Source organism: Trachurus trachurus (assembly GCF_905171665.1).
Source record: "Trachurus trachurus genome assembly, chromosome: 3".
In the NCBI taxonomy this organism is placed as follows: Eukaryota; Metazoa; Chordata; class Actinopteri; order Carangiformes; family Carangidae; genus Trachurus; species Trachurus trachurus.
The window spans coordinates 25190860-25203381 of record NC_139893.1 but is presented as its reverse complement, the minus strand read 5'-3'; the positions used below and the strand labels follow the sequence as shown (position 1 = coordinate 25203381).

General features: G+C 42.1%; 1 protein-coding gene across 1 annotated transcript in view; it reads right to left on the bottom strand.

The window, feature by feature from the left end:
* The window catches only part of LOC311006298 (neural-cadherin), a gene marked incomplete at its 5' end in the record, with an annotated part of 358210 nt that overhangs the window by 20426 nt on the left and 325262 nt on the right, over positions 1 to 12522 (bottom strand). The window contains 2 exons of the mRNA XM_083999073.1: positions 2018 to 2262; positions 11303 to 11483. Coding sequence (XP_083855199.1) covers positions 2018 to 2262; positions 11303 to 11483 — 426 coding nt within the window. The remainder of the gene's footprint in view (positions 1 to 2017; positions 2263 to 11302; positions 11484 to 12522) is intronic.

Below are 12522 nucleotides of genomic sequence, written 5' to 3'. Positions count from 1 at the left end.
AGAAATGTAGATTTTAATAGACAACCAGACACCAGTGCGTTGCAGTCCATCCACCCACAGGCTGGAGGAAGTGCACTACAGCACTGCTGCAGAAGTGGATAAAGTCTTGACCTGCAATTCCCCTGAGACTTTCTGATCTTTCAGTGACTATACTGACTATACTGCTTAATCCAGTCAGTCCAATGCTGACTTTAACAGCATAATACAGTTCATTTAAAAAAGGAACATATAAGTATATAAGGACATATAAATGTCAGTAAATAGTCTCATTCAAGCAGGTGTTTATAGGCTTCAAAATAACTTCTATACAGAAAGCACCAATATTCAAATGCATCTGCCTGAAGTCTCATGAAGAGTCACCTCTGGAGAATCGACTGGACACAGTTTAAAAAGGCACAAAACTGTGTACATAAGGTCACATGATTCACAGACAAAAGCAATAGACCTCTGACACTAGGCAAAGACCAAGCCGGGACTATATGACCACTCCAAGGTTTGATTCTTCAGTGCAGTGCAGTGGCCTCAATAATGGTGTGAACTGAACAAAATTGGAGCTTAAGACTCTCCTCTTTCTAGAGCTGAGCCAAACTGAGCCAACCAAGCATGCCCTGGTCAGGAAGGTACCCAAAAACTCAAAAACGGAAGAAACCGAAACTTAACAAGTCATCTTCAGAGATGGGTGACCATCTCAGCAGCACTCCATCAATCAATACAGAGTGCACACAGACTGTGACTTGAGTGACACCTATCAGCATCACTGGAGTGGCTGTAGGACCTTCTCTGACTGTGCTCTGAGTGTCCAGGCCGTAGCCCAGACTAAAACCCCATAAATGATCTGTAGAGAGACTTAGTAGTTCATAGATGCTTCCCGTTAAATCAGATGGAGCTTGAGAGGATCTGCCGGGAAGAATGAGATAAAGTGCTCAAATCCGGGTGTGCAAAGCTTTCAGAGATTAAACCAAGAAGACTTGCAGCTGTAACTGATCCAAACTGAACCAAAGAGGCTTCTACAAAGTACAGATTTAATAGTTCAAATACTTTTGTGAATGAGAGATGAAATATGCTGTCTTTATCCGACGACACCGTCGCCTCTTGTCGGACACAGTCGGCAGAAAGGAAGCACTGAAACACACAGCCTCGACTACTGCCGACTACACAGCAGCCTGTACGTTCCGCGCTTGCGCAAGAAGCAATAAGTCTCCTTAACATCAGGTGGCGCTAGTCTCGTGCCAGTAATCCGAAACATGAGAACAGGAAATGACAGAACGGAGAAACCATAGAAGAAACCATAGAGACACAACATTAGCTTCTTTTTCTTTTGTCCACCAGTGTAATCAGCTGCTCCTCCAGTTCTTCACTCCACGTAGCCATGGCTTCCAGAATTATACTAAAAAGCGATGCAAAGACGAAGTGTAGTTTGTCTCTGCCCCATCTCTGTTTATATGAGTGGTTTGTTTACTATCGTCACTTCTGCCTCTCCCACACACCGCAATGATTCGCTAGGGCACCGCCAATCTGAATGGTCATAACTAGCACACAGCCAATCAGAGCATCCGACGGCTCTAATCTCAGATGGCTGACGCTCGCTGACTGTGCATGTCAAATCAGGCCAGACGGTGCCCAACCCACTATTAAGTGCAACAAGAATCTGGGGATCAAATAAGGAAATTTGTATTGAGTCGGGTGATGGAGCAATTTCTAATCCTGAATCAGTGAGTTCCCTATTTGCGTTATGCTTCTCTAGCATGTTTTTAATAGATAACAGCAGGAAACTGTCAGAAAGTCAACACACACACACACACACACACACACACACACACACACACACACACACACACACACACACACACACACACACACACACACACACACACACACACACACACACACACACACACACACACACACACACACACACACACACACACACACACAAACACACACACAACAAAAGCACTTATAATTATTTTCTCATTACTGTGTGTGTAACATGCAATAGATGCAATACAGTACCTACCTAATAAGGCCATGAAGCAGATACAGATTGCAAAGAGGGAGCTGAAGCTCAGGCCCACGTCCTCCCTGTAGATGGCCAGTGGCGTCTCACAGTGGCGTCCCCTGTAACCCTCCGGGCAGTGGCAGGTGAATTTGGAGGGTGACTGAGCCACACAGGTTCCCCGGTGACAAGGCCGTGTAGCACAGAGAGTGTAGACACAGGACTTTCTCGACCCGTTCACACGGATCATGTGGCCGGGAGGACATCTGTGAAGAAAGGTTGGACAGGGACAACAGGGAGACAAAAAAAGAGAGCCATGAATTACATGTAGATTAAGATAACTGGGATGCACATGGCACCAGATCTGATTAGATCAATGTGCTATAATGCCTCTGAGGGACTGTGTCATTACAGAGGCAGTTACAGATGCATCATGGAAGAAAAATAGCATGTAAATGAAAACAGAGCAACAAAGGGGATAAAGCAAATCATCTTGAACAGTGAAAGCCTTGGAAGATACAGCGAGGATATGCATGAGTCTACAGGATAAAGAAACATGTGATTTAGCAATGTTTATGACCGTTTTCCACAGTGAAAAACATCAATTACTGCCCTTTAATCAATGGCCTCACACAGATGCACACCTCAATAGAGAATGAATCGGAGGGGTTGAAAACGCTGACTGTGGCAGTGGCAGTAACTGGGAGGATTTTATGCAGACAGGGGCACATTTTCTGCCTCACTTCAGAAAGCACCACTATAATTAAAAGCTCATTTGGGTGTAACAGCTCAAACAAACATTTTATGAGCCCATTAATTCTGTATCCCATTCGGTGTGTATAGAGCAGCTCCAGGCTGTACATTTTGATGACATCAGAGATGAGTCTTGCCTCCGGTCTCTGGAGATTTGTTCATGCTTATAAATATTGACTCAACTTTACTATGAAACAGCAATGTTAAATTGAAAATGGCACAGTAATTTATCCCATAATTGTTCCTCTTCCGCCATAAAACTAATCCAAATAAGAGACTAAAAGGTTCCTTCCTGCATCTTCTGCTAGACTGTCTTGTGTAATATGTTCATCTTCGTTCATATTTCAAAGGTTGGGGATGTTAGATGGGTGGGCAAGCGTCTAACTTCACAGTTGCAAGACTTGTCTCACGGTAGTCCACTTTAGGCATTTCTTATTTTTGACTGTAATCTTCTCCTAGTCTTCGGTGTAACCTGTGTCACTCAGGTTTTTGCTTACTGGTGGTTTTTGCAGTGCAAGGTTTGAATGGTGTCAGCGATCATGTGTGTCATATTTTACAAGCATGTGAACACGGATGCACATACACCGATTGGAGCATTGATGGTTTGTTGCACATTTTTGAACAGAGTGGACTTTGTGGTGTCACTGTGCCATCAAAAGTATAGGATCACATCTTACTTTGATCGATGTATAATAAGGTTACAACAAAGAAATTATGTCATAAATTGCAGCATTGTGCACATTACAGTACACTGAACTAATTAAGATCTCATCAGAACTGATTTCTGTCATTCAAACCACTTGGAAATCTAATTTCACTCTTTAATAATAACAATCAGCTTATTAAAAAAAGGGGTTTCAATCAAACTTGGCTTCAATACAGTTAAGGTGATGGGCTGGGTCAGGCTTGGAGAGAATGTGCACAGGTTCAGGTCGGGTCGGGCTGGAGTTTGTGGGCCCTGATCGAAGCTCTACCATGCATCCCCAAAACCAATAAGTTCTACTCCTGCAGTTGTTGTGTGCATTGTGTCAGGTTTCATTGGGGTTTCTTTTAATTGACAAGGCCCATTGATTTGAGTGTTCATTTTTAATTCAGGTCAATTATTAGCTTCATCCGCATTTCCTTTCCATCCATTATCTATACAATTGTCCATTGTCTATACCCAAGGGGGCAGTTGTCGGTCTGAGAAGTGAGGCTCACTTCCGCGTTCAAAAAGCTGCAATCCCCTCGGCTGTCGCTGGGGGCTGGCTCCAGAAGGGAGCAACTCCAATTGAGCCCCATGTTAAAATAGCCGATTTTACAGCTTTAAAAAACATATTTACAGCCTGGTACATTTCATTTTTTTGGTCTCAACCGATAGTTTCTACCCCCGCACACACTCTGAGGGGGGTGAATTTTTTTTAAACTCTACCGTTGTTACTGTTATTAGGTTTAAAGTTCTGGCCAATTAGGGCGCAGAACTGTTGAGTGACAGGTCCGGCGACCGCTGCTACGAGGCCAGTGGGCGGGCTCTCGGCCGGCCAACGGCCGCACCGCTCCAAATATGGCAAGTAGAATCCAACATGGCGCGGCTCAAACCCCCGTAGTAGCGGCACAAAACAGACTCCCCCAAACCAATGGGTGACGTCACGGACGCTACGTCCATTCTTTTTACAGTCTATGTCTATACCGCTTATAGGGTTGTGGGAGACTGGAGCCAATCCCAGCAGCATATAGGCAAGGGCGGGTAACAGGTCACTAATCTATTGTAAGGCTGATTTATAGAGATAAATATTGCACTCACATTTACATCTATGGGTGATTTAGAGTCGCCAACAACCCAATGTGCATTATTTTGGACTGTGTGAGGAACTTGGAGAACCTGAAAAGAACCCAAGCAAACACACTGGAAGCACGCAAACTACACCCCGAAACAACCCTGGCTTGGGAATCGAACCCAGAACCTTCTCATCTGTTTACTGCCGTACCACCATGCTGCCCCTTTTCATAGCAACTTCCGTGAGTAGTGACACAAATTGCCAAAACATGATATGCAACTACTCGCTGCTTGGCTAAGAAAAACTTGATGTAAATAGTCTGGTCAGCAAAAATGCAAAATATACTATAGTTTATTTGTGGCTATAGTAAGAGGTTAAACCTTGTTGAAACACTTGCTCACAGTTTTTCCCCCCCTATTAGGGGGCAGCGGAACAAGCTGTAAACACAGCACTGACAGATTATCACCATATAACTAAAGCTGCTGAGACAAATGTGCTTGTAAACAGTTGGCTGTGTGCTGAACACATGCGGCACACACATTAGAATTCACTTGGAGTTGTGTTTCTGGCCAACCTGCCGACAAACATAAGTCCATTCTCATTTTGTCTAATTTCAATTCCTCCACCAACTCCTGAGAAAAATATCTGGCACTTTAGCTGCTAAACGCTCCACTATGTTCAGCAGCTAGTGGCTAACTTTGTTTGATGCTGTCAGTGTTGGTCAGGCAGTGTGCAGCGGGTTTATCACAGGTTTTTCTTTTTTCTTTCTTTTTTTGCTCTGAAAAACAGCTCCTTGCTGCTGGTAATGGGGTTGATGAACGTGTAGAGACTGAAAGTGGTGTGCCAGAAGAGAACACACTGTAAAATTGTAAAATTTCCTTCTCTCTATCTGCAGCAGGACTGATTTTAGGGTTTCACTGATTGCTTTTACAGCAGCTTTTCAGCACATCCATTCCAACAAGAGTCTTCGTCTAGTGATTTCAGATCAACCCCGAGACTCATTGCAGTTTTACTTTAGCCGTAACAGCCAATATAAATTCTTCTTACTGCTGTTGTAAATGTCAAATCTTGACAATACAATGTGAGGAAAAACACACCTTCTGTAACAGCTTGACGTACGTTTAAAAATATAATTAACTGTGTGTGGGATTTGTAATGCCATAACAAAAGCTCAGCGGTCAGTATTTATTATGCCTGGTTAGAGTCTAATAAGTAGGTGTTAAATACAGGACACCTGTCACTGAACCGACAACAATGGTTCTCTAATTCCTGCTCTCTCTCATCATTGCCTGTCATTAGCTATCACTGGAATAAGTGTGATGATTGTCTAGATGAGGATGCACTGTACATGCTTACAGTAATTAGTGGAAGGTGTGGTCATGTGGGAGTTTCAAAAGGCTTTTAATTTTAACTAATTGTTAGAGAAGTAACCAAAAACAAAATTGTCCCTGTAGGACTTAGGCCGTCCTCTGCAGAGGTGGTAAACCTGCCGGAAGGATGACCATCTCAGCAGCAACCCATCAATCAGGCCTTCTCACTTCAGACGCTGGGCTATTATAGCCACTCTTGAAGAAAGGGCATATGACAGCCCACTTGGTGTTTGTCAAATGGCTTTTAAAGGCCCCACCAGAGCATGAGGAAAACGATTCTCTGCTCAGATGAGACAAAAATGTAACCTTCTGTGCGGTGCTCCAAACATTGTGTCTGGCAAAATGCAGGCATTTTCAGTCACCGAACTAGTACCCTCCTGATGGTGAAGCACAAAGGTGGCAGCATAATGCTATTGGGTGGGAGCCGGAGGGGGGCTTTCTTGAGACAGGGGTGATGGTTTACCTTTCAGAACAGCAGTGACCTAACAAAAAGCCAAGGAAAAACTGGAGTGGCTTAATGGGAAGTGAAGCCATGAATGTGAGCAACCGTGTATGAGTTATGAGTTGCGAGCCTTGAGTAGAAGAACTATTAGCACTATGCATGTCATTATTATTTGACTGTGTCTCCTGAGAGTGATCAAACACTCATAGTTGGAGGACTTACTGCCCACACTTACTGCACACTAATCGTCTTCCAAGGTTCATGTCAAGCACTGAAAAGATGAAAAGGTCAAGGAGTAAAAAGGGGTTAGGATGGGGATTGTGTGTGTTTATGTGTGCAAGTGGTATATGTGTGTCAGCAGCACAGGGTTAAAAAAGCTGAGCACGAGTCAGCAAGATAAGTGCCATAAAAAGCAAGAAATGGAGAGACAGTGCAAGAGTGAGAGCCATTGTGAAAAACAAAACAAGAAAAAAAATAGGCTGGTGGATAGATGATGTGGGTGAATGGATCAGAGGAGTAGAAAGCGGGGAAGGCAAATTAAAAGCTGGGAGGCTGCAGAGACTGAATGGAGGCTGATGTTTCCAGTGGCAGAAAAACTGCTGAGATTAGTGAATGTGGCTAAGAGCACTCGGCTTTTGATTCAGTTGGTGCCACAGGAGAGGGGCTGTTAGTTTGCAGCCGCATTTCATTGCCCGACATTTCCCATTTCCTGCTGACAAACAAACCCTCATACAGAGAAGTCATTTTAGCAGTGCATGTGAAATGTTGATCAAGCAAAAGTGTGAATCCCATCAGGGTCAAAGGGCTGTGAAAATAATTAATTTTCACCTCCAACATTTTAGCTGCTTAGCCTAGTGACGGAGCAGGTGGGTTTCGCTGCCTCATTCATTTTTATCTTTTAAAAAACAGAGATGTTGCTGCTGCTGAAAACACCGGCTCCTATGGGGTTTTAACTTTTGAAAATCCCTCTGAAGCCACATTTAGACTCACAAAATAATGGAAAAAAAGGGGGTCAAAAGTCGATCCTGGGTCCAACTTTTGCCGCAGTCTACTCTAACGTCAGTCACTGAGGCACTGCATTAGCCGGTCTTGTTTACCTCCCAAATACTGTGGCAGAGAAGAAAGAAAATGGTTGTTGCTGTAGTTACCACCCACCACAGCTGCACAGTCACCCAACAAAGAGTGTAACCTGCTGCCTCTGTGTCATTATGTTCGACAAGCCTTAAAACTTTATTCACTCACTTGTCCAGTATTTCATCCAGTAAAGTGCAGCACACATGCACACAGCACAGCCTGTAACATCTAATGGCTTCGACCACACTGGAAGACTTAGAGGAGACTTTTAAAGTCTGGCACACCCCTTACATCTGAAGACAAAGTCACAGAGGTTTTAGTCTTGTACTTTCAGATTTTGTAAAGACTGGGGATCTTGCAGGGTCACTATTTACAACTTGTGACTTGAGTCCTTTCGAGATTTTTTTCCCACCGTGCTCCCAGCGGACATTTATCAGAAGAAAAAAAAGGTTTTTGCTCTTTGAAATTATGCATTTTACTTGTTGTTATCATTATTAATATATTAATGTTGTTATTGTTACTACTATTATTATGATTACTGCAATTTGCCCCTGAGCTAACTAACTGATATTGATGATTTTTCTGTTTTAATTTGAAATGATTTCCTAATGCATTTTATATCACTTCAGGCTGCAGCTTCCAGGTTGGTGCCGGGAAAGTGGACGTCTTTTGATACAATAATCTTGTTTTTTGTTTTCATGTGTTTCAGTAAATCACATTATTATTTTTGTGTGTTTTGGATTTTTTAACCTTGTATTGTGTGATTTCAATCTTTTTTAGTTATTTATCTGGTAACCGCTGTATGGAAGATAATGGACATCTAAATAAGGAAAAGCAGAAAAAAACACATTTTGCCCAAATTCCCAAAATGCAACGCAGTGACCAATTCAAATGAATGTGTTATGTCACATTATGCACTGACTGACTCTCCATCAGCTCAGCACTGAGCTGATGTTGACTTCACCTGACACTGAGCCCATGACTAAGAAGTTAACAGAGAGTTCACTTGCTAATTTGTTTTTCAAAGATATCATCTTCAAAAGACGACAAAATGAAAACGTCATGAGTGATGACCGGTGTGGCACTTAAAGCTTGCCTGGCACTTCACATTTTTGTCATTTCAGCCAGCAAGAGCAGCAAGACGGTATGGAAACAAATTACTTTAGGTTTTGTACTCCATGATCCACAGCTCAAAAAATATAGCTAACAAGGCAATCAAGAAGAAAAAGGTGGACTAACATGAGCAGGCCAGCTGCTGCATTCAGCTGAGACAGTCCATCCTTAAACTTTGGGGTGAGAAATAGCTGCAGGGACCAGTGCCCGGGCTTAAGATTCCTCTGAGCTTCTGACACAATCAGTAATCAACAGAAGACTGCTTAAAGAGATACAGCAGTAATTTACTGCTGATTTACTCCTACAAAGTTGAGCCCTTATAAAGGCAGGATAAAATATAATACGTAAAACTGGTGTTGCAGAGGACTCCCTTGACTGGACTCTAAAAATGCAGGATCCTACACATCCTATGATGCAACTTCATAGAAAAACTGGGTTAGACCTTAGTAAATGCCCATGGCTTGAAAAACTGCACATCCCTAGTTTTTTTGTTAGAAGTTTGTTGTTTCCAAGCCAAACCCAGACTTCAGAGCATTTACTCCAGAGCCAAAAAATTATTATACCTCAGTTTTCAGAGGCTTTGAGTCACTTCTCATGACAAGTAAACTGATCCTTGTGTAAAATCGGTGTTTTACTGTCTGAAGCCCTTTCCAGAAATGGAATATACATAACAGTCCTGGTTTCATCTATCTTGTCTGTCAGCTGTAATGTGACTTACACGTTCATTCAGACATGATAGAAAAGTACTGCGTGCTGGCAAGTGGGAGCAGAGATAGAGTGAAAGACAGCAAAAGACAAGAGAGAGAGAGCAATGGGGAGAAAGAGAAAGCAATTCAAAAAAATCCTCAATGCTGAGCTCATTTTTCACTCACTTGACGTTTTTGTTCTTTTTTTTTTATCAAAGGGGAACTAAAAAATGTTATGACAGCTGGGATGAAGACGTTTTCTTTTTGTTCTTTCATAGGCTGGATCAGTGATGTAACTTTTGAGCTCAAGCTTTAATTAATGACCATTGTCGTGATCGCGTGGTAGCGCCACCGTCCTCAGCTTCTCACACTGACTGAACTCATTAATATCTTGTGTGATCAGTTTTATGATTTAATGTTATTATAGGGGCTGTGCTCTGTTTCATGACACCCAGCACTGAGGAAACACTGCACGACAGAACCTTTAAGTGGGACTCATGTCGACATTTGTTTACAGCTGAGACATGATAGAGGCTGGTTTTCAATCTTCTCTGCTCTAGATGCCCTCAATTCAGACTTATGCAACACAGACAGAAGTGTAAAACAATTATTAACTGGTCAGAGCTGGTAACACTTGACATTGGCTAAGGCTGGCTGGACCGCATACAATGAAAATTCTGTTTTTATGACTGTAGCCTTGTCAAAAAAAAATCCCCAAATACATAAATTAAAGACGAAAACTGAGCTATGATTTCAGCTGTGTTTAAATATTTACAATATTTAAATGACAACTCAGAAAGAAAGTTAGAAAAGACAGAATAACTTTCTTATTTTGTTTCTCACACAGCTCACAGCCCCCCGTCTGGGACCAGCAAAAGTTTTCAATCACTGTTTTCCTCAAAAAGTGACTGGGGATTTTATTAATCTGGACCCCAGAAGGAAAAGGGCCTTCATCTGAGACAGGCATCTTACAGACACATGTCTTTCTTTGTAATTCCCATTGTTTATCATGTAAATTTGGTCATTCCAGTATTTCAGAACAAAGCGTCCTTTTCAGTAGCTCCTTTTTGCCATGCTAAAGTTACTGTGTTAATTGTTAATATAAACTGGATGCATCATGTAGCAGTTTTACATACGAAGTGGAAAAAAAACAGCTGTGCTGATGAAGTCTTGTATCCAGTTGTTGGCATTTCTTTTGTTGTCCACATCTGCTAGTTTATTTAACAGTTAGAGATGACTTCTTTCTCTTCCCTATCTTACGTCTACAGTAGTTATTCCCCTGTGAAGCAAGGCTCCATACATTGGAGGAGTTGCTCTACTTGCCCCGCAGCTCCTGACAACCGTGTGACTGCCTGTAATAAGAGGTGCAGTGCCTCCCCCGAGGGTTTGCATCGATGCATTGTCCAGTCAGATACCCAGTCTTGTTTGAAAAAAAGTCTCTCAATCTACGGACAAATGAAAACATAAGGCAACCCTGCAGGCCCACCCCGCTCCCCTTGAAGGAGGAAACGCCAATGGGAAATCTTCAACCTAGTCACATGGGACTCAGCTGACCAGTTTTGGAAAAATGATCACTCAGTCACTCAGTCAGTCACTCAGTTACGGTTATTCGTAATTGTAGGGCTAGCCCCACTGTTGCAGGGCATCCAAAAATGACTCAAATTGCCTTAACATTTCTTATGTCTAAAAAGTACATTTCTACTACGCTAACCCAAACTTCTGTTTGTGCCGTACATCCAGTGGATGGCTAACAGTTGCCACCGTTTCCTGCTGACAGCCCATCATCCTTATACACGCAAATGCTTTTTGAGCAACAGCAGCTACAGATAAAGACAAAGGACTATTCTTTTTTCTTTTGTATACTGTATGTAATTTTCCTGGGTCAGGACCATGCTTATTTCAAAACACACTTCTGTGGCTATAAACAAAAATAATAACAAGGTCAAAAATTAGGCTAGTGAAGAATTGCTTCAGAGGTAGAGTGAGTACTGTAGGTTTCAATGTATGTGTCCTCATGCCTTTTTGTTGAGTGTGTACATGGAACACATCACAGTGTGAATGTGCAATCCTGTTAAGTCACATTTGGTATGTACACATTGTTATGTGTGTACCTGCATTCGTGCACTCTCCACAGGTCAACACAGGTGAATGGGGGGCTGCATTGGTTCCTTTTGCAAGAGTCAGATGAGCACCCCAGGGATAGGCCTTGTACGCTGACCTGGGAAACCCCATCTCGTGGCTGGCTGTCCAGTGGTATATAGCGACCATTGAGGCGTAAGTCCCTCATGCAGCCTGAAAGAAGAAAAATGGAAAACAGAGTTTGTTGGAACAAGAAATACACTGTTATCTACATTCCCCTGCACAGACACAAAATTTAATTATACAGAGCCTCATGTACCCAGTGAGCAAATCAACAACATGTCCTTGATATATTACTGGTTCCATTTCTAACACTTGCAGCATATTCACTGTGTTTTTTAAGACCCAGACTGCTCTGTCATATTCAGTGCTACCAAAGGTTTAGCTAAATATCTCTTTTAGTGGGAACAGAGGAGCAGTGATATTCTGGTTGTAAAGTGTTTATTGCAGCAACTTAAAGTGCCACTCGTACTGTTCTGATGTACACCTACTAAAGAGATATGCATCCGTGTGTGATATCTGTGCTGTTTACATATTGCACTGCTTTACTGACTCACTCATCAAAGAGGAGTAACTTTTGCTGTGAGGCTGTTTGCACAATGCTGCACTTGGAAAACACAGTCTTCAACCAGAGATACATTGCAAATAGAGGCAAAGCGTTTTAATGGAAACCAACCCTACTAAGTCTGTATCCTACGTAGAAAGAAATCTCCTGTTACTATAATTTGATATCACTTTTTGCAATAATGTTCACCAAGGTAAGCAAAACCACATGTCTGTCCAATGTAAAATTCACACTATACAATATTTAAATGGATGGACTTGCTGATTTACCTTTGAACAACCAAACTCGCCATAGTTCAGTCAGTGGATTATGATGTGAATGAAGAATATTGATATTTTGTGTCTCTGCTCTGACCTTGTCAGTCCAAACAATGAGGCAGTGAGTTCAGCATTAGTAAGGAAAAGGGGAGCGCAGTGCAACCAGTTGAATGTTGAATTTAAATTGATGAATTTGTCGCTCTTATCATTTAATTGTCTCTGGTGGCTTCTATTGTTTTCCCTTCTTAATCTCAGTGTTGCAATTGATATTTGTTACCCTTGCTGTCATTGTCGCTCTTCTCTTGTAGCCGCTTGTTTTTATTTTATTTTTGACTCTTGGTGATGATGCTGTGTTTGATCATATTATTAC